We start from the raw sequence: 23,540 nt of genomic DNA, 5'->3' as shown, positions 1-23,540 counted from the left end.
ACCAAAAACCATAAGATACCTGGGCATAAACCTAACCAAAGAAGTAAAGGACCTGTACTCGAGGAACTACAGAACACTCATGAAAGAAATTGAAGAAGACACAAAAAGATGGAAGACTGTTCCATGCTCTTGGATTGGAAGAATAAACATTGTTAAAATGTCTATACTGCCTAGAGCAATCTATACTTTTAATGCCATTCCGATCAAAATTCCACCGATATTTTTCAAAGAGCTGGAGCAAATAATCCTAAAATTTGTATGGAGTCAGAAGAGACCCCGAATTGCTAAGGAAATGTTGAAAAACAAAAACAAAACTGGCGGCATCACGTTACCTGATTTCAAGCTTTACTACAAAGCCGTGATCACCAAGACAGCGTGGTACTGGCATAAAAACAGACACATAGACCAGTGGAACAGAGTGGAGAGCCCAGATATGGACCCTCAACTCTATGGTCAAATAATCTTCGACAAAACAGGAAAAAATATTCAATGGAAAAAAGACAGTCTCTTCAATAAATGGTGCTGGGAAAACTGGACAGCGATATGTAGAAGAATGAAACTCGACCATTCTCTTACACCGTTCACAAAGATAAACTCGAAATGGATAAAAGACCTCAACGTGAGACAGGAATCTATCAGAATCCTAGAGGAGAACATAGGCAGTAACCTCTTCGATATCAGCCACAGCAACTTCTTTCAAGATATGTCTCCAAAGGCCAAGGAAACAAAAGCAAAAATGAACTTTTGGGACTTCATCAAGATCAAAAGCTTCTGCACAGCAAAGGAAACAGTCAACAAAACAAAGAGGCAACCCACGGAATGGGAGAAGATATTTGTAAATGACAGTACAGACAAAAGGTTGATATCCAGGATCTACAAAGAACTTCTCAAACTCAACACACACAAAACAGATAATCATATCAAAAAATGGGCAGAAGATATGAATAGACACTTCTCCAACGAAGACATACAAATGGCTATCAGACACATGAAAAAATGTTCATCATCACTAGCCATCAGGGAGATTCAAATTAAAACAACATTGAGATACCACCTAACACCAGTCAGAATGGCCAAAATTAGCAAGACAGGAAACAACGTGTGCTGGAGAGGATGTGGAGAAAGGGGAACCCTCTTACACTGTTGGTGGGAATGCAAGTTAGTGCAGCCACTTTGGAGAACAGTGTGGAGATTCCTCAAGAAATTAAAAATAGAGCTTCCCTATGACCCTGCAATTGCACTGCTGGGTATTTACCCCAAAGATACAGATGTAGTGAAAAGAAGGGCCATTTGTACCCCAATGTTTATTGCAGCAATGGCTACGGTCGCCAAACTGTGGAAAGAACCAAGATGCCCTTCAACGGATGAATGGATAAGGAAGATGTGGTCCATATACACAATGGAGTATTATGCCTCCATCAGAAAGGACGAATACCCAACTTTTGTAGCAACATGGACAGGACTGGAAGAAATTATGCTGAGCGAAATAAGTCAAGCAGAGAGAGTCAAGTATCATATGGTCTCACTTATTTGTGGAGCATAACAAATAACATGGAGGACATGGGGAGATGGAGAGGAGAGGGAGTTGAGGGAAACTGGAAGGGGAGATGAACCATGAGAGACTATGGACTCTGAAAAACAACCAGAGGGTTATGAAGGGGCGGCGGGAGGGGGTGGGGTGGGGTGGGAGGTTGAGGAACCAGGTGGTGGGTAATAGGGAGGGCACGTACTGCATGGAGCACTGGGTGTGATGCCAAAACAATGAACACTGTTATGCTGTAAATAAGCAAATAAAAATAAATTAATTAATTAAAAAAAAAAATCTTAAAATACACACACACACACACACACACACACACACACACACACACAAACATGTTTCTAAAAGTACATTAAATCATGGATAAGAAATATAGAAAAAATAGTAAAAACTGATTCAAGTGACCATGGAGGAGTATTTTTGTATTTGCCATTGTTCTTAAACTTTAATAAGAAACTGCTTCATTTCTACGATTTTTTAATAAATCTCTTAATATGTCTGTTATCATTACAGAGAGTCATGAAGAGTGGGAATGAGACAGAAACCACAGATTTCATTCTCCTGGGTTTCTTCCCTGAATTTAAATACATCACAGCTATGGTCTCCATCATTCTCCTGATATACACGGCTGCCTTCACTGGCAACACTCTTCTGATCCTCCTCTTTGGTTTATTTCCATCTCCACACCCCCATGTACTTCCTTCTCAGTCAGCTCTCCTTAATGGATTTGACTTTGACCTCTAGCATTGTCCCCAAAATGGCATTCAACTTCTTCTCTGGATGGCGGAGCATATCATTCCTGGCTTGTGGGACTCAAATATTCTTCTCCCTGATGGTGGCCATTGCAGAATGCATCCTTATAACTCTCATGTGCTTTTATCATTATGTGGCTATATGTGATCTTCTTCGATACCCAGTCATCATCAACCCTAAGGTTTGCTTGCAGATGATTGCCATGTCTTGGGCTGGAGGGGCACTTACTTCCCTGGGACACACTGCTTTTACCTTGCATTTTAACATCTGCAGCCCCAGAGAGATTCCCCACTTCTTCTGTGAATTCATGGCGGTGCTTAGGATCGTCCGTGAGGATATCTCAGCCTATGAAAAGGCAGTGGTGATAACAAGCATCCTTGTTCTGCTGCTGCCCTTGTCTCTCATCTTGTCTTCCTATGTTCTCATCTTCCTTGCAGTACTCCGAATGAACTCCCCAGAAGGCAGGAACAAAGCTCTGGCCACCTGCTCCTCTCATCTCTGTGTGGTGGGTCTCTATTTTGGCCCAGGCATGTGCATCTACATGAGACCCGGTTCTGCCAAGACTCCAAGGTTGAGTCAGGGTCTCTTTCTGTTTGGAACTGTCCTCACTCTACTCCTAAACTCACTTGCCTACAGTCTTAGGAACAAGGAAGTTCTAAGTGCTCTGAAAAAGTTACTAGGGAGGTGTCAGTCCTTCAGGTAAATGGCAGAAATCTCACTGTCACCCATAGGCAAAATAGAGATACACCAGCAAAGGGACATTTTGTCAGTTGATTCATCATCATCATCATCATTATCCCTTCAAGATCCTGAAAAATTCAACTCACTTTACTGAGTTTATCTGCAGGGGAAAAAAATGTTTATCCTTTCCTTTCTCCATCTTAAAATTTCTTTCTGATTGTCCTACATTATGTGTTGATGCAGGACAAGGAACTGTGTACATCAATTCTCTTTATGATTCATGCTTGATGGTAATGTACACTTTAGTATTTCCAAGTTTCATGTTGATACCATAAAAAAAGATCAGTGTCTGTATCCCTAAAATGAAAAATAAAAAAATTGACAAGCACATAGATACCTCAGAATAATTCCCTGATAAAATTAATTAATGGGCATGATGATAAATCATCAGGAATCAGATAAATTTACAGTATTGCTTTGCTCCATATATCTAACAGGACTATTAATTCCTCTTACTCTTGTAAAAATAGTCTTCACTCTATGTCAGTGCTTCCAAAGAGTGGATTTCTGATCACTGGTGTTAAAATAATTTGCTGACTTCACAAAATATAGCACTTTTGTTCTCATCTCAGATTAGCAGAATTAGAATCTGTTAAATTGGGCTCAGGGATCCGACCAGGAGACTGATTAGTGATTGTCATGCTTACCAAGGGTTGTAAGTCACGGAAGTAATTACTGACCTAATTTTCTAGACATGCTTGCTAGATAATTTCCCAGTCTTAAAGTTTCCAGATCTCTTTATAATGTATATAATATAATGGGTTAAGGTGGCTAGGAAAAACCAGTATTATTTTTAAGATAGGAAAAATAATAAACTTTATGTTTTGAATAATTCATAACTTAAACATTTTGAAGACACAGTAATGAGAAAGTAAAAATAAATTTAAAAAGACTCAGATTTGTGATATAAAACAATGAATAATTGAAAATATTTATAATGATAAAATTTAAAGCATGAGGCATTATAGATGTTTCCAAAATGTTGATATTCTTCAAAAAATTGAAAATACACTATATAATAGAGAGACTGTGAACTCTGAGAAACAAACTGAGAGTTTGGAAGAGAGGAGGTTGGGAGGTTGGGTGAGCCCTGTGCTGTGTATTTAGGAGGGCACGTATTGCATGGAGCACTGGGTGTGGTGCATAAACAATGAATCTTGGAAAACTGAAAAGATAAAAGAAAAAAAAATGAACATTAGGAACTTATTACACATGTTTCTTTTTTTTCTAAAAATGACTGAAATAGGGGTGCCTGGGTGGCTCAGGTGGATAAGTGTCTACCATTGGCTCAGGTCATGATTCCAGTGTCCTGGGAGCCTGCTAATCCTGCTGCTTGCTCTCTCTCTCTCTCTCTCTCTCTCTGTATATATATATATATATATATATATATATATATATATATATATATATATCTGTTAAATAAATAAATAAATAAAATCATTTAAAATGACTGAAATAACATAAAACCAGTTTTCTAGTGAATAGAAACATTCAGAAGGAGCACTAACAATCTAACAACTTCTCCTTTAAGTTCTGGAAAACTTAAAATCTTTATGTCAAATTCCAACTGTTTCAATAATATTAAACATGGCACCTTCAGAATTCCTAGAGGAATGGCTGACGGAATCCTTGAAACTGAGTCAAAATGTCACTTCACTGAAGAATAAAAATTATCTCTAAGCTATCTGAAATAAGAGCAGTGTGCCATTTAATGCATACTATCATGCAATGTTACCACTCAGTTGGTGGTGTCATAACACTATGGTACTCCAAAAGGAATCCACAGATAAGACTGTGTTTAGAAGATCACACTAGGAAAGAAAGGAGAAATACTCAGTGAGGGAAGATAGTCTGACTTGAAGAGTTTCTGTTGAACAATATGTGTTCATAAAGCATGTTATTTATGTTTGACTGTTTTAACTCCATATGTATGTGTTAAGGGTATGTTATGTATGTTACATGTGTGTTTTAGCTTCATATGTATTAACTTCATATATAACTCATGGAAGTGAACATTTTAACCCTGTGAAATTCATGGTGAATAGATTTCCAGATGGACTGGGAAGGCACTCACCTTGGAATTTACACTGTGTGTTTGTGACCCACTATTATTAGAGGGGCACCATTAAATACTGACTTAATCTTTTTTTTATATATATATTTCCTTTCAGCATAACAGTATTCTTTGTTTTTGCAACACACCCAGTGCTCCATGCAATACATGCCCTCCCTAATACCCATCACTTTGTTCCCCCAACCTCCCACCCCCAACCCCTTCAAGACCCTCAGGTTGTTTTTCAGAGTCCATAGTCTCTCATGGTTCACCTCCCCTTCCAATTTCCCTCAACTCCCTTCTCCTCTCCATCTCCCCATGTCCTCCATGTTATTTGTTATGCTCCACAAATAAGTGAAACCATATGATAATTGACTCTCTCTGCTTGACTTATTTCACTCAGCATAATCTCTTCCAGTTATATTTTATAGGAAATAATTAAGTACATGATCATTCAGAAGAACAATGATCAATCCTAATTAAACCATGATTCTTTCATTTATTTCCATTTTCATAGTCATGATTTTAAATTGCGTTCTTCTAGTTTAACAGCTCTCCAGCATGCATATATTTTGTTGTAGAATGACCAAAAATGTCTTCTATATATAAATAAAATATGTATTTATTTATTTAAATTCAAATAGCTAAGTAATAGTAGGTACATCATTAGTATTTTTTTAATTTTTATTTATTTTTAAATTTATTTTTATTGTTCCAGAATTCATTGTTTATGTACCACACCCAGTGCTCCATGCAATACATGCCCTCCATAATACCCACAACCAGGCTTACCCAACCTACAAACCCCCAACCCTCCAAAACCCTCAAATTGTTTTTCAGAGTCCACAATCTCTCATGGTTTTCCTTCCCCTCCAATTTCCCAAAACTCCTTTCTACTCTCCATCTCCCCATTTCCTCCATGTTATTTCTTATGCTCCACAAATAAGTGAAACCCAATGATAATTGACTCTCTCTGCTTGACTTATTTCACTCAGCATAATCTCTTCCAGTCCCATCCATGCTGATACAAAAGCTGGGTATTCATCCTTTCTGATGTAGTCATAATACTCCATAGTATATATCAACCAAATCTTCCTTATCCATTCATCTGTTGAAGGGCATCTTTGCTCTTTCCATAGTTTGGCAACTGTGGATATTGCTGCTATGAACATAGGAGAACAGATGACCCTTCTTTTCATTACATCAGTATTTTGGGGGGTAAATACCCAGTGGTGCAATTGCAGGCTCATAGAGAAACTCTACTTTTAATTTAAGAAATCTCTACACTGTGTTCCAAAGTGGCTGCACCAACTTGCATTCCCACCAACAGTGTAAGAGGGTTCTTCTTTCTCCACATCCTCTCCAATACATGTAGTATACTGTCTTGTTAATTTTAGCCATCCTAACTTGTATAAGGTGGTATCTCATTGTGGTTTTGATTTGAAACTCCCTGATGGCTAGTGATGATGAACGTTTTTTCACGTGTCTATTAGCCACTTGTATATCTCGTTTGGAGAAGTGTCTGTTCATGTGTACTGTCCATTTATTGACATAATTATCTGTTTTGTGTGTGTTGAGTTTGAGAAATTCTTTGTAGATCCTGGGTATCAGCACTTTGTCTGTATTGTCATTTGTAAATATCTTCTCCCATTTTGTGAGTTGCCTGTTTGTTTGGTTGACTGTTTACTTTGCTGTGCAGAAGATTCTGATCTTGATTAAGTAAAAAAATTCATTTTCACTTTTGTTTCCTTTTGCCTTTGGAGACATATCTTGAAAGAAGTTGCTGTGGCCAGTGTCAAAGAGGTTACTGCTTATGTTCTCCTCTAGGATTCTGATGGATTCCTGCTTCACGTTGCTGATAATAATTTCTGATGAGTGTTTCTATTTCCTTGGTGTTAGTTGTGATCTCTCCCTTTTCATTCATAATTTTATTAATTCGAGCCTTCTCTCTTTTCTTTTGGATTAGTTTGGCCAATGGCTTATCACTCTTATCGATACTCTCAAAAAAGGAGCTTCTAATTTCATTGAGGCTTTCTAGTGTATCTCTAGTTTCTATCTCATTGATCTCTGCTCTAATCTTGATTATTTCCCTTTTTGTGTGTGGAGTTGGCTTAATTTGTTATTGATTCTCCAGTTCATTAAGGTGTAAATACAGCTGTTGTATTCTGGATTTTTCAATTTTTTTTTTTTTTTTTGAGGGAGGCTTGAAGGCTATATATTTCCCCCTTAGGACCAAATTATTGTATCCCATAGGTTCTGGACCAAAGGCTCCTAATTCTCATTGGTTTCCATGAATTGTGTAAGTTCTTCAATTGATCCAAGCATTCTTAATCAAGGTGGTTTTTAGCTTCAGGTGTTTGAATTCGTTCCAAACTTTTTCTTGTGGTTGAGCTCCTGTTTCAAAGCATTGTGATCTGAAAATATGCAGGGAATATTTTCAATCTTTTGGTATCTTGAGCCCTGATTTGTGACCCAATATGTGGTCTATTCTGGATAAGGTTCCATGTGCATTCAAAAAGAATGAGTATTCTGTTGTTTTAGGTAGAATGTTCTGTATATATTTATGAGGTCCATCTGGTGCAATGTGTCATTCAATGCTCTTGTTTCTTTTTTGATTTTCTGCTTGGATGATCTGTCTATTACTGAGAGAGGTGTGTTAAGATCCCCTACTATTAATGTATTCATATCAAAATGACTTTTTATCTTGATTAACAGTTGTCTTATGAAGCTGGCTGCTCCCATAGTGTGGCATAAATATTTACAACTGTTAGATATTTTTGGTGGATAAACCCTTTAAGAATGATGCAGTGTTCTTCTGTGTCTCTGACTATGGTCTTTAGTTTAAAGTCTAATTTATCCAATATTAGAATTGTTACCCCAGCCTTCTGTTGAGGCCCAATGGCATGAAAGATGCTTCTTCATCCCTTCACTTTCAGTCTGGATATATCCTTAGGATGTACCCTTATGAATGTGTCCTGTCATTTTATCCGATCTGCAACCCTGTGTCATTTTATGGGTGTACTTAGACCATTTACATTGAGTGTGATTATTGAGAGATACATTTTTATTGACATCGTGTTACCTTTGAAGTCTTTTTTTCTATAGATTGTCTCCATATATTACTTTTCAGTGATATTCTTGTGTTTTTTCCTCTTTTATAGAACCCTCATTAATATTTCCTGCAGTGTCAGCTTGGTGGTCACATACTCTTTTAAACCTTACTGGTCTTGGAGGCCCTTTATCTCTCTATCCATTTTGAATGTCATATTGCTGGATAAGGTATTATTGGCTGCATTTTCTTCACATTTAGTGCCCTGAATATGTCTTGCTTGCCCTTTCTGGTTTGCCAGCTTTGTGTGCACAGGTCTGACTTTATTCTTATGGGCCTTTCTCTGTATGTAAGGAATTTCTTCTCCCTAGTCACTTTCAAGAGCTCCTCTCCAAATTTATGATTCATCATTTTCACAATCAGTAGTCTCAAGGTCTTTCTAGATTATCTGATCTTGGGGGTAGACCTTTCAGTCTTTAAGACATGAATGCTGGTTCCATTCTACAGATTGTGAAATTTTCATGGAGAATTTTTTCAAATATATCCTGTAGTTTCCTTTTTTCTCCGCCCCCCCCCAAGGGATTCCAATAATTCTGACATTAGAATATTTGAACAGGGAGGCACTTGTCAAGAAAATAAACCACAGGAGTAATTTGGGCTCTTTTTATCCAGTAACACTGTCTGTGGGAGGGAGAGTGCAGCAACTCTCTGTTGTGACTTCAAAATAATTTGTTGTTTTCGAGATCCTTAATCTGTCCTTTGTCAGTTTCTAACAAGGATTTGACAGCACAAGTTCTCCGTTTAATCCAGCATCTCATTATTTAATCTATTTTGTCAGTTCATTTTTTTAATTTATTTTCAGCATAACAGTGTTCATTGTTTTTGTACCACACCCAGTTCTCCATGCAGTACGTGCCCTCCCTATTACCTAACACCTGGTTACTCAACCCCACACCCCCACACCCCTTCAAAACCCTCTGGTAGCTTTTCAAAGTCCATAGTCTCTCATGGTTCATCTCCTCTTCCAGTTTCCCTCAACTCACGCTCCTCTACATCTCCCCATGTCCTCCGTGTTCTTTGTTATGCTCCACAAATCAGTGAGACCACATGATACTTGACTCTCTCTGCTTGACTTATTTCGCTCAGCATAATCTCTTCCAGTCCCGTCCATGAGGCTACAAAAGTTGGGTATTCATCCTTTCTGATGGAGGCATAATACTCCATAGTGTAAATGTACCACACCGTGGCCATTGCTGCAATAAACATTGGGGTACAGATGGCTCTTCTTTTCACTACATCTGTATCTTTGGGGTAAAAACCCAGCAGTGCAATTGCAGGGTCATAGGGAAGCTCTATTTTTAATTTCTTCAGGAATCTCCACATTGTTTTCCAGAGTGGCTACACCAACTTGCATTCCCTCTAACAGTGTAAGAGGGTTCCCCTTTCTCCACAACCTCTCCAACACACGTTGTTTCCTGTCTTGCTAATTTTGGCCATTTTAACTGGTGTAAGGAGATATATCAATGAGGTTTTAATTAGAATCTCCCTGATGGCTAGTGATGATGAATATTTTTTCATGTGTCTGATAGCCATTTGTATGTCTTCATTGGAGAAGTGTCTGTTCATATCTTCTGCCCATTTTTTGATATGATTATCTGTTTTGTGTGTGTTGAGTTTGAGAAGTTCTTTATAGATCCTGGATATCAACCTTTGTCTGTACTGTCATTTGCAAATACCTTCTCCCATTCCGTGGGTTGCCTTTTTGTTTTGTTGACTGTTTCTCTTGCTATGCAGAAGCTTTTGATCTTGATGAAATCCCAAAAGTTCATTTTCGCTTTTGTTTCCTTTGTCTTTGGAGACATATCTTGAGAGAAGTTGCTGTGGCTGATATCGAAGAGGTTACTGCCTATGTTCTGCTCTAGTATTCTGATGGATTCCTGCCTCACATTGATGTCTTTTATCCATTTTGAGTTTATCTTTGTGTACGGTGTAAGAGAATGTTCGAGTTTCATTCTTCTACATATCGCTGTCCAGTTTTCCCAGAACCATTTATTGAAGAGACTGTCTTTTTTCCACTGTATATTTTTTCCTGTTTTGTCGAAGATTATTTGACCATAGAGCTGAGGGTCCATATCTGGGCTCTCCACTCTGTTCCACTGGTCAATGTGTCTGTTTTTATGCCAGTACCACGCTGTCTTGGTGATCACAGCTTTGTAGTAAAGCTTGAAATTGGGTAACATGATGCTGCCAGTTTTGTTTTTGTTTTTCAACATTTCCTTAGCAATTTGGGGTCTCTTCTGATTCCATACAAATTTTAAGATTATTTGCTCCAGCTCTTTGAAAAATACCGGTGGAATTTTGATCGAAATGGCATTAAAAGTATAGATTTCTCTAGGCAGTACAGACATTTTAACAATCTTTAATTTTCCAATCCAAGAGCATGGAATGGTCTTCCATCTTTTTGTGTCTTCTTCAATTTCTTTCATGAGTGTTCTGTAGTTCCACACGTACGGGTCCTTTACCTCTTTGGTTAGGTTTATTCCCAGGTATCTTATGTTTCTTGGTGCTATAGTAAACGGAATCGATTCTCTAATTTAACTTTCTGTATTTTCATTGTTCGTGTATAAGAAAGCCACTGATTTCTGTATATTGACTTTGTATCCTGCCACATTACTGAATTGCTGTATGACTTCTAAAAATTTGGGGGTGGAGTCTTTGGGCTTTTCCAGATAAAGAATTATGTCATGTGCAAAGAGAGAGAGTTTGACTTCCTCCTTGCCAATTTAGAAACCCTTTATTTCTCTTTGTTGTCTGATAGTCGTTGCTAGGACTTCTAATACTAAGTTGAACAGGAGTGGTGAGAGTGGGCATTCTTGTCGTGTTCCTGATCTCAACGAGAAGGCTGAAAGCTTTTTCCCATTGAGGATGATATTTGCTGTGGGTCTTTCATACATAGATTTTATGAAGTTCAGGAATGTTCCCTCTATCCCTATACTTTGAAGCATTTTAAACAGGAACGGATGCTGGATTTTGTCAAATGCTTTTTCTGCATGAATTGAGAGGACCATGTGGTTCTTCTCTCTTCTCTTATTGATTTGTTCTATCACATTGATTGATTTGCAAATGTTGAACCAACCTTGCAACCCAGGGATGAATCCCACCTAGTCATGGTGGATAATCTTTTTAATGTGCTGCTGGATCCTGTTTGCTAGGATCTTGTTGAGAATCTTAACATCTATATTCAACAGTGATATTGGTATGAAATACTTCTTTTTGGTAAGGTCTTTGCCTGGTTTGGGGATCAGGGTAATGCTGGCTTCCTAAAAAGAATCTGGAAGTTTTCCTTCTGCTTCAATTTTTTGGAACAGCTTCAGGATAATTGGTGTTATTTATTTTTGAAAGTTTGGTAGAATTCCCCAGGGAATCCATCAGGTCCTGGGCTCTTGTTTTTGGGGAGGATTTTGATCACTGCTTCAATCTCGTTACTAGATATCGGTCTATTCAGGTTGTCAATTTCTTCCTGGTTCAATTTTGGGAGTTTGCAGTTTTCCAGGAATGCATCCATTTCATCTAGGTTGCTTAGCTTATTAGCATATAACTGTTGGTAATAATTTCTGATGATTGTTTCTATTTCCTTGGTGTTCGTTGTGATCTCTCCCTTTTCATCCATCATTTTATTAATTTGGGCTTTCTCTCTTTTCTTTTGGATTAGTGTGGCCAATGGTTTATCAATCTTATTGATTCTTTCAAGAAACGAGCTTCTAGTTTCATTGATACATTCTACTGTATCTCTGATTTCTACCTCATTGATCTCTGCTCTAATCTTGATTATTTCCCTTCTTGTGTGTGGAGTTGTTTTGATTTGTTGTTGATTCTCCAGTTCTTGAAGGTGTAGAGACAGCTGGTGTATTCTGGATTTTTCAATGTTTTTGAGGGAGGCTTGGATGGCTATGTATTCCCCCCTCAGAACCGCCTTTGCTGTATCCCACTTGTTTTGGACCGAAGTGTCTTCATTCTTATTGTTTTCCATGAGTTATTTAAGTTCTGCTTTGATCTCCTGGTTAATCCAAGCATTCTTCAGCAAGGTGGTCTTTAGCTTCCAGGTGTTTGAGTTCCTTCTGAACTTTTCCTTGTGATTGAGTTCCAGTTTCAAAGCATTGTGATCTGAGAATATGCAGGGAATAATGTCAGTCTTTGGTATTGGTTGAGTCCTGCTTTTTTACCCAGTATGTGGTCTATTCTGGAGAAGGTTCCATGTGCACTTGAGAAGAATGAGTATTCTGTTGCTTTAGAGTGGAATGTTCTGTATATGTCTATGAGGTCCATCTGGTCCAATATTTCATTCAATGCTCTTATTTCTTTATTAATTTTCTGCTACGATGATCTGTCTATTTCTGAGAGAGGCGTATTAAGATCTCCTCCTATTATTGTATTCTTATCAATATGACTCTTTATCTTGATTAATAGTTTTCTTATGTAATTGGCTGCTCCCATATGTGGGGCATAGATAGTTACAATTGTTAGGTCATCTTGGTGGACAGTCCCTTTAAGAATGATGTAGCGTCCTTCTGTATCTCTGACTACAGTCTTTAGTTTAAAATCTAATTTATCTGATATGAGAATTGCTACCCCGGCCTTCTTTTGAGGCCATTGGCATGAAAAATGCTTCTCCATCCCTTCACTTTCAGTCTGGGTGTATCCTTAGGTTCAAAATGGGTCTCTTGTAGACAACATATGGATGGTTCCTGTCTTTTTATACAATCTGCAACCCTGTGTCATTTTATGGGTGCATTTAGGCCCTTCACATTGAGAGTGATTATTGAGAGATACGTTTTGATTGACATCATGTTACCTTTGAAGTCTTTCTGTCTGTAGATTGTTTCTATATTTCTATTCAATGATATTCTTATTTTTTTTCTCTTTTATAGGACCCCCCCTTAATATGTCCTGCAGTGTCAGCTTGGTGGTTGTATAGTCTTTTAAGCCTTGCCGGTCTTGGAAACTCTTTATCTCTCCATCTATTTTGAATGTCAGTCTTGCTGGATAAAGTATTCTTGGCTACATGTTCTTCTCATTTAGCACTCTGAATATATTTTTCCAGCCCTTCCTGGCTTGCCAGGTGTCTGTGGAGAGGTCTGACTCTATTCTAATGGGCTTTCCTCTGTATGTAAGGAGCTTCTTTGTCCTAGCTGCTTTTAAGAGGGTCTGTCTTGAAACATAATTCCCCGTTTTAACTATGAGGTGTCGCAAGGACTTTTGAGAATCTAAAATCTTGGGGGGAAATCTCTCTGCCTCTAATACACGAATGTTGTTTCCATTTGTGAGTTTGGGAAAATTTTCATAGACAACTTGTTCCACTATATCTTCTAGACTTCTTTCTTTTTCCTCCCCTTTGGGGATTCTAATAATTCTGACATTGGAACGTTTCATGGCATCATTTATTTCCCTGATTCTGTGTTTGTGGCTTCTGAGCTGTTTGTTCCAGACTTCCTCCTGATCCTTTCTCTCTATCTGTTAGTCCTCCAGATCACTAATTCTATCTTCTGTCTAAGTTACCCTAGCTTTTAGAGAATTTAGATGAGATTGGAACTCATTGAGAGCATTTTGAATATCATCCCTGGTGGCTTTCATTTCTGCCCTAACATTGTGTACATCATCCCTGGTGGCTTTCAGTTCTGCCCTAATCAATTCCATTTGGTCATCCATGGCTTGCTCCAACTCAGCTATTGCCTGGATAATTAATAGCCTGAATTCATTTTCTGACATATTGTCTATTTCGATAGCCATTATCTCTGTTGCAGAAGGTCCATCCTCTGTATTTTTCTTCTGTTGGGTATTCCTCCTCCTAGTCATTTTGGAAAGAGATGACTGAACAGATGCAGCTGGATTTATCGATTGTGGTGCAGTCAAGGTGTACCCTGGAATGATTTGGTGCAATCAGGTTTCCCCACCCAAATGAGAGAAAAAAGAAAAGAAAAAGAAATAGAGAAGAAGAAAGAAAAAAAAAAGGAAAAGAATAAAGAAAAAAAAAAGAGAGAGAGAGGGAGATAGGAAAAAAAAAAGGAAGATAAAAGAGAAGGCTCAGCCCAAATGGGCCACAAGGTAAGATTTATGAAGTATACAAACAAAAACAGACAAACAAAAAGACTGATAAAAGTATATGACAAGAGATAAAAATGTGTGTATATATATATATATATATATATATATATATATATGTAATATATATGCAAAAAAAGGGAAGAACCTCATCAGAAAGAACCCCAAGTGTACGATTTATATACTATCAGGACAAACACAAATTCACAGAAACACTGGTGGAAGGAAAAATTGGGAGAGCGGTTATAAATTCTCAGTGTGGGTGAGGAAGTTTATTTTGATTTTTCCTGTATGTATCTTGATGTTTTTGTTAAGGGACTCAACTTTCCTTAGTTACAGGGGGATTAGAATCTGGTTTGTCTATAAGGGTAGCATTGTTTGGGGAAAGGGGATTACCTTGAAGTTTAACTCTGTATGTATATTTGAAAATACAATTTAAAAAAGAATAAACTAGACTAAACTAAGTTAAAATTTAAAAAAATTAAAAAAATAGAAAAGAAAAAGAAAAACACGGGTGTATGTATCAGAAAGTTCAGGTTAGAAGGTTATTAAGGAATTTGATGTACTGGACATCTCAGTGTGATGGTAAATATGTTTAAAAATTATCTGTATGTATTAAAAAAAAAAGAACCAGAATATTGGTAAAGAGTTAAAAATAAAAGTTGTACTTATGAAGTAGTAGTGGTTATTCACTTGTAGTCTTCTTTTTTTTTAATTTTTTCTTCTCTCCTGGTTGGTTTTCTGGGGGAGGGGTCTTCCACGTGGGTTTTCAGACAATGATGTTCCCTGAGTTAGGTCCTCAGGCTCCCCTCAAGAGGGTGGGCTCTGAGGAAACTGTTTTTTTCTGGCTTTTGTTCTCTGGGGTTTTTATGTTCTTTCATCTGCTTTTTTTCTTGCCTTGACAGCTTTTGATGGTTTGGGTGGTTTAGAGGAGAACAAACTGCACCCCGACCTCCCTCTCAGAGAGAAGCCTCAGAATGCTCTGCAGAGCTGTGGCAGAGTTGGTTCTGAGTCACGGTCCCTGGGGATGCAGGAGCTCCTCGTTGTACCCAATACCAGGGCAGCGGTGGCTCTCTGGGCAGCTCCAGACCTCCAGAGAGGTTCCAAGCAGAGATCGCACACTGAGATTTTCCCGCTGTCCCAGACTGGGAATGTCTGGTTTTTCCAGATGCCAGAGCTCCAAGCTAGCACCTATGATCACCTCTCCCAGGGGAGGGTGTGGGACATGTGTGTTTCAGGATTGCTGTCTGGCCAGGCTCCCAGCCCATCACGGGAGCCTGACCCCACTCATTCTTGGGCGCCCTGGTGGCTCCGGCGCGCTGGCGGCTCAGGCACCTAGACCTGATTTCTCTGCACCACTCTCTCTGGCTCAGCGCCAGGTAACGCTGTCCTGGGTCCGGGGACTTAGGTCCCTGTCCCTAACCTCCCCAACTCCCACTATTTCCCCCCAAGATCCTTTGCTCTTTTTTTTTTTTTTTTTGAGTGTTTTCAACCAGACTCCAAGTTACTGCTGGTCCCCAGACGCAGGGTATACTCTAGTATTGTGGTATTACTTTCCAATCGGTCACCTCTGGTGCCTCCCTCCCCTTTTTGTTTATCTTCTGTTATCAGTCCAATGTTCCCACTCTGCTTTACCTGCCACTGGCGTCTTCTGCTCCTGTAGAGATCCAGACATGTGTAATTCTGATCTCAGGCTGATTTCATGGGTGATCGGAGTTCTTTGGTAGGTAATCAGCTCACTTTAGGGTACAGGTTGAAATGGCACCTCCTCCTACTTCTCTACCATCTTGACTCCCTTCTCATTATTTAATCTTGGTGGGTAACAATGCAAAGATTAGCCTCAATGAGAAGTCAAACTTGTGATTTTCACAGCGGCCAAGCCAGGCATCCAAATTCTACCAAGGTTAGAGCTGCAATGAACACCACAAAAGAACCCTAAGTATTTCAGGCAGACTGAGCACAAATTACAGTGTTGGTAGTGATACTCATTGAAAATTAATACTAATGTGAGAACTTTTTGATTTTCTATTTTGATCTCAATGAGTCTGATACTACATTTATAATCCATGGAGAACAGAAATTGTCTCCCCCTATACTTTTTCCCTGTATATATTTTCCATAAAGAATTTTTACATTCTAATATAATTCTCCACTGCCCTTACAATAGTTATTCCTTTGATCTGACTTTCATAGAATTAGAATGCTCCCATTTCTTTGCAGAGAGTAAAAATTCCTGAAATGCAAGAAATAGAAAACTCTCTGTCTAGTGGGAATCAAAACTGTGCTTCCCCAGGTTTAAAAACATTTAAAGGAATCAGTATACTTTTGTAAAGACAGAATCCCATACATGTAAATGTTATGCATAAAAGTGTTTTTATTTTTTATTTATTTTTAACGTCTTAATTTAATTTTTTTTCAGTGTTCCAAGATTCGTTGTTTGTGCACCACAGCCATTGCTCCATGCAATAAATGCCTTCCTTAATACCCACCACCAGGTTAACACATCCCCACACACCTCCCCCTGCAAAATCTTCAGTTTGTTTCTCAGAGTCCAACATCTTATTAAAAAGAAAAACTGTTTATTGTTTTACAATAATAAATGAAAACTTTTAAGCTTCTCCAGTCAAACATGGTAAACAAATTTTTGTTGATCTTTTTTTGTTAGACAGTGAGTGCAAAACAACCTACGTGAGTATAAAATCTTGGAAGACCATCTAAATAATGTACAAGTAAATAAATTAATCTCACATATAAGTATCTTTTTACACACACACACACATACACACACACACACACACAGAGTTCCATACACGGATTCCAAATAATTTCAATTAAAAAACCAATGCCTTTGGGATCCTGGGTGGCTCAGTGGGTTAAAGCCTCTGCCTTCGGGTCAGGTCATGATGCCAGGGTCCTGGGATCGATCATTGGCCTCTGCGCCCTGGGGAGCCTGGGCTCTCCGCATTGGTCTCTCTGCTCTGCAGGCAGCCTGCTTCCTCTCTCTTTCTGCCTGCCTCTCTGCCTAGTTGTGATTTCTCTCTGTCAAATAAATAAAATATAAAATAAATATATAATTATATAATATTATATCAGATAATATATAAAAAATATAAAATGTAAAAAATTATTTTAAAATGCCTTAAACACATTTATACATACCTTTCTGTCCTCTAAAGAAAATAATCCATTCACTTATATGAAACATTCCCACAAACCAAACACATTCAATGAGATTGATCCTGATTTCTTCTGATTTCTGTCATTCTATCCCATATCCTTCTTTGCTCTCCTTAGTAATTGCTTTCCAGCATATCTTCTCCATTTCTTTCATCAACATTTCCATTGCTCTGGAAGAGTTTTTGATTCTTATTTTTTTAATATTTTATTTAATTGACAGAGAGATCACAAGAAGGCAGAGAGGTGGGCAGAGAGAGAGGAAGGAAAGCAGGCTCCCTGCTGAGCAGAGAGCCCGATGTGGGACTCGATCCCAGGACCCTGGGATCATGACCTGAGCTGAAGGCACAGGCTTTAATCCACTGAGCCACCGAGGTGCCCGATCTTATTTTTTTAAATGAGAATATGATCTATAGTTACTGTCTTTGTGAGATGAAGGATGACCATACCTTCTGTTCTCTAGATTTAGTTAATTACTCACAGATATATTCTGCTGTGATACCTTTGGACAAGAGCCATCCTTGCCTCCTTTTCACACAGTACCCTTGACCTGGAATTTCACTTACATTCACCAACATTCTACACAAATGATTATTTAATGCCAAACCCATGTTTAGAAATTTTATTCCCAATTCTCAATAAGGTTTTCTTCTTGGTATTCTCTTTATTTGCCTAAATAAGCAAAGATCTTTAATCTCTTTTTGTGGATTGGAAGTTATTTTTGGTATTAATTATACAGGTATTTAATTTCAGCAAAAGGTAAAAATAACTAGTTACATCATCTTGCCTGTGCAAGAGATTGTAGTTTGAGAGTAAGATACACTTGACCAATATTCAATAGGTTCCAACTATCTGTTTTTGACCCTAAGCTCACTTAATTTCTTGAATATACACTTCTGCATCTATAGTGTAAAGCAAAAACTATCTGTTACTTCTATTTTAGGAGTTGTCATTGATGCTCCAACTAGATAATGTTTGTAAACTGTCAGGTTATATATACTTTTAAATACACACACACACACACACACACACACAAATTCAAATATATATATATACACACACATATATAATATTATATTATATATATTATATGTATTATATAAATACTATACATAGAGAGATATATCTCTATCTATCATCTATCTATATATATCTATATCGACTAAACCTCATTGGATAATTGCTTATTTCTCCCAAGTACATCTCTATCAATCACTCCTTGAACTATGCATGTCCTTCTTGTCATGCCAACTATACTGTACAATTAAAATGAGTGTTTACACTATCACTCAGTGAGTGAGTTTGACTATACTTTAATAGACCAACAAAATAAATCACAAACAAAAAACTTTACCTGGGCACATATCTGAATCCATACTACTTTACTGCCTCTTGGAGGAGAGTCATGATACAATATGTCTTTGCTTGTTCCTGGAAGTATCATATCTGATCTAGCAATCCAGAATTCCAATGATATTCATGTCCCATCCATGTGGCTCACTGAGCAATAACATTGGAATTTTTGTTCTTCATCTGGTCACTCCATCCAGTTTGGAATCTAAAAAAGAAGAGAGAGTTTCTGCCAAAAAATCTGCACTTCAAGGATCAGAATTAAGGTACAGCATGTTAGATTTCATTTACAATATCAACCAACTCATATGACAGTTAAAAAACACAACATTGACATGTGATGTCAGAATAGTGTAAGACGGTATCTCATACACCTGTCTGACATCACATTTCAATTATTATTATTATTATTATATGGTTTCATATGTGGAATATAAAAACACTGGATAGGATCATAGGGTAAGGCAGAGAAAATTAAATAAGAAGTCATCAAAGAGGGAGAAAAACCGTGAGAGACCCTTAACTATAGTCAACAAACTGAGGGTTGCTAGAGGGGATGATGATGGGGGATGGACATTAAGGAGGGTGCATGATGTGATCATCCTTAGTTGTTAAATACAACTGCTAAATTATTGAACACTACATCTGAAACTAAGGATGCACTATATGTTGACTATTTGAATTTAAGTTAAAATATTGTTTTTAATGTTGCTTATTCTTTTTTTTAATATTTTATTTACTTGACAGAGAGAAATCACAACTAGGCAGAGAGGCAGGCAGAGAGAGAGGAGGAAGCAGGATCCCTGCAGAGCACAGAGCCCGATGCAGGGCTCAATCCCAGGACCCTGGGATCATGACCTGAGATGAAGGCAGAGGCTTTAACCCACTGAGCCACCCAGGCGCCCAAGTTAAAATATTCTTTAAAAAGAAATGTGGTATCAGAATACCAAAATAGTGGTAAACTTAGAACAAAATTGAAAAAAAAAAAAAAAACAAGGTTACCAGCTGAAATGTGAAAGTATTTAATTAATTAGGTTTGGCACTGAATTATTTTAATATTGTAGAATATTTCACAAGAGGAGATCTTAGGTTCTAGACCAGTTGTTCTTAAATGTTTTAGCTAAGGAACAATGGATAGTCACTATTTAAAGAATGACAAAATAACAAAATCAGATTTTATTTTATTGGTGAAAATGTTGTCTTGTCGTTTAATATGGTGAATAGTAGAAATTGAATCCTACAAGTAAATTTCAGTATAATCAAAATACATGTATTAGCTTAAAAATAATTTGAAGTTTGCATTCTCCACTCAGTCAGGAGGCAGGATGGTATGCATCCTTTGCCTTTAGATATGAAATTCTAAACAAAACTGCCCAGCCAGGCCATATACAGCCTTAAGCTTTGGATTCTGTTTGCCCAATGCTGGCTTTCTGGATGACAGAGCATGCCTCTCATGTCTGATTTTTTTTTTCCCTAAAGTAAGTCTTTTGTTTAAGATGTAGTGAGAGCTTCTAGGAGGACAATGACTTAATTGAGCTCAAGATCAGGTTCCATAAAATTTTTTGTGAGCCTGTCTGTTCATACATATTTGGTTAATGAATGTTGATATGATTGGCAGATTTATTCCTAAACTTGCTAACTTGTTTCTTTTAATTGTTTTCAATTGGTATGGGGAAAAGGGCTAACAATTTCTCTCCTCAATACATCATTGGCTACTTCTGTGGTCTTCAAGTCACACACACATACACACACACCGTGGTAGATTTATAAGGAGTAGTAAAATTCATAGCATGAGCCAGTGTTGCTACTGATTGGAAAGTTTGCAATTGTGAAAAAAAAAAACTAATGGATTATATAAAGTAACTGGTATGACTTAGTGTACTAAGATGGCTCCCTGAAGAAATAAATTGTTTTGGAGTTGATCATTTCTTAAGTTTTCATGCAAAGGAATCAAACTGGTATTCATTTTGATGGCTAAATTTAACTCTGAGAATCAAACACTATCAAAAATAATAAATGTTTAATTTTAAAAAGAAAATGCAGAGCATTTTAATCACCTGACATCTATTAAAGTGTCTACATCAGGGTGTATAAAGTATTTTATCAGATTTATAGACTCAGTTAATCAATTTGACATGACACAAAATGATGGCAATCATTCCACTACTGTCTGGGGTCACATGTTGAAAGCTTTATGGTTATCCAAAGTTATCCAAAGGTGTCAGTAAGTTTGGTTAGTTATGACTAAGACAGGTATGGAAGACAATGCATGTCTCTGTGTTGCTAAGAAAAGAATGTAACATAGTGTCCAGATGTTTTCCTGACTAAGCGCCCCATAACTTGGCCAGGACTAGCCTTCTCATAGTGTGGTCCATTTCACCAACATCAGAATAATTTGTGCTCATCTTGGAAATGCAGATTTCAGTAACTCACCCTAAGACTAACCATTGAATTTTCTGGGTATAGGGTCTGGAATCTGTATTTTAGCAAGCAACCCAAGTGGTTCTACTGAACAGTAATAACCGAGAGTCATGAATTAATGCTTAAGGTGGTTCAAAGATCCAAGTACAAAGAGTAGAGAAATGAAGTAGAAAGCCCCCTACTGGCTGAGGGACTCTTCCAACTACAGGACAAAAGTCATTGATTTTCACCAGAGCTTGTTAAAATTTTTGTCTGCATAAAATACTCCAAAAACTGATGGAAGATACTTCTTTCAGATTCCCATATCCCTTTTTCTGGAGGATCAAGCTGGCATAGATGCAAAGGTTAATTGGGTAGAAGCCATAAAATCCTTGAGGCAATTTCTTTATATTTCTCTCTATGTAAGTGAAATAAAATTTAATCTAACCTTACTTTAAAATACAGTAAGGATGTAAATCAAATTTTCAAGGTGTTCTTTTGATGGCTGAGTAACCAAATCTTTATCCTTGTATCTACTGATGGACACTTAGATTGCTTCCATATCTCGGTTATTTTAAGTAAATATACTGCAATAAAAATAAGGGTGCACACATATTTTCAATTCAGTGTTTTCATTTTCTGGTAATGTTCCATAGTGAGACTAGTGGGTTGTATGGTATTTCTAATTTCACTTTTTGAGGTACCTTTATATTGTCTTCCACAGTGGGTGCACCAACAAGTTACATGCTTGTCAAAACTGTGTGAGGATTTCTTTTCATTCACAACCTTGCCCACAAGTTGTTATTGCTTGACTTTTTTATGCTAGACATTCTGAAGGTGTAAGATGATAAGTCACTTTGGTTTTGATTTACCTTTCCCTGATGATACGGGATGATAAACATCTTTTCATATATCTGTTGGCCATATGTATATTTTCTTTGGAAAATATCTATTCAAGTTTTCTACCCAGGCAAATTCTACCAAACATTTGTTTGTTTTTATTTAAATTTAATTAATTTCAATTAAATTCAATTTTAATTAAATCCAATTAAATTCAATTTATAGTAAATTCAAATTCAATTAAAATTTTAATTAAATTCAATTAAATTTAAATTCAATTCAATTTTATTTAAATTCAATTCAAAATTTAAATTCAAATTTAAATTCAATTATTTAAATTCAATTAAATTCAATTTTATTTAAATTAAATTCGATTTATTTAAATTTAATTAAATTCAATTGATTCAAAAAATCAAAAATTAAATTCAACTATTTAAATTCAATTAACATAAAATGTGTAATTAGTTTCTGAGGTAGATTCAGTGATTCATCAGTCTTACATAATGCCCAATGTCACTATATCTCATGCCCTCCTTAATGTCCATCATCCAGTTACCCCACCACCAACTGTTCCCCTCCATCAACCCTCAGTTTTTTTTCCTGTGATTAGGAGTCTCTTATGGTTTATCTCCCTCTCTGATTTCATTTTGTTTTATTTTTCCCTCCCTTCCCATATGATCCTTCATTTTGCTTCTTAAATTCCACATATGAGTGAGATCATATAATGATTACTTTTCTCTGACTGGCTTATTTTGCTTAGAATAATATCCTCTAGTTTCATCCATGTTGTTCTAAATGGCAAGATTTCATTTTTTTATGGCTGAGTAGTATTCCATTATATATATCCCATTCCGTCATATATACACCACATCTTCTTTATCCATTCATCTGTTGATGGGCATCTGGTCTCTTTCCATAGTTGGCTGTTGTATATATTGTTGCTATAAACATTGGGGTGCAGGTGCCCCTTCAGTTCACTGCATTTGTATCTTTGGGGTAAATAGTAGTGAAATTGCTAGGTCATAGTGTAGTTCTATTTTCAACCTTTTGAGGGACCTCCATACTATTTTCCGGAGTGGCCAAACCAATTTGCATTCACACCAGCAGTGTAAGAGGGTTCCCCCTTCTCCACATACTCTCCAATATCTGTTGTTTCCTGAACTGGTTATTATTTTCCTATTATGACCTGTGTGAGGTGGTATCTCATTGTGGTTTTGATTTGTATTTATCTGATGCACAGTGATTTTGAGCATTTTTTCATGTGCCTGTTATTTCTATGTTATTTGTAGAAATGTCTGTTTGTGTCTTCTGCCCATTTCTTAATTGGATTATTTGTTCTTTGAGTGTGGAGTTTGATAAGGCCCCTGTAGATTTTGGATCCTAGCCCTTTATCTGATGAGATATTTGCATATATCTTCAGTCATTCCTTTAGTTGTCTTTGGTTTCTTTTGCTGTGCAAAAGGTTTTCATCTTGATGAAGTCCCAATAGTTCATTTTTGCCTTTGTTTCCTTGCCTTTGGATAGGTATTTAGCAAGAAATT

The 23,540-nt window shown here is 37.1% G+C and overlaps 1 protein-coding gene across 1 annotated transcript; it reads left to right on the top strand.

Annotated features, from left to right (window-relative positions):
• Positions 1 to 2,219: 2,219 nt before the first annotated feature.
• Positions 2,220 to 2,996, top strand: LOC123936598 (olfactory receptor 2M5-like; the record flags this gene model as incomplete). Its single annotated transcript, XM_045997030.1, has 1 exon — positions 2,220 to 2,996. A coding segment is annotated over one exon (777 nt), but the record flags the coding sequence as incomplete, so codon positions are not given.
• Positions 2,997 to 23,540: the final 20,544 nt, after the last annotated feature.

The sequence above is a fragment of the Meles meles genome, unplaced genomic scaffold, assembly GCF_922984935.1.
Source record: "Meles meles unplaced genomic scaffold, mMelMel3.1 paternal haplotype, whole genome shotgun sequence".
NCBI classification, from domain to species: Eukaryota; Metazoa; Chordata; class Mammalia; order Carnivora; family Mustelidae; genus Meles; species Meles meles.
This window is presented reverse-complemented; position numbering and strand designations above follow the sequence as displayed.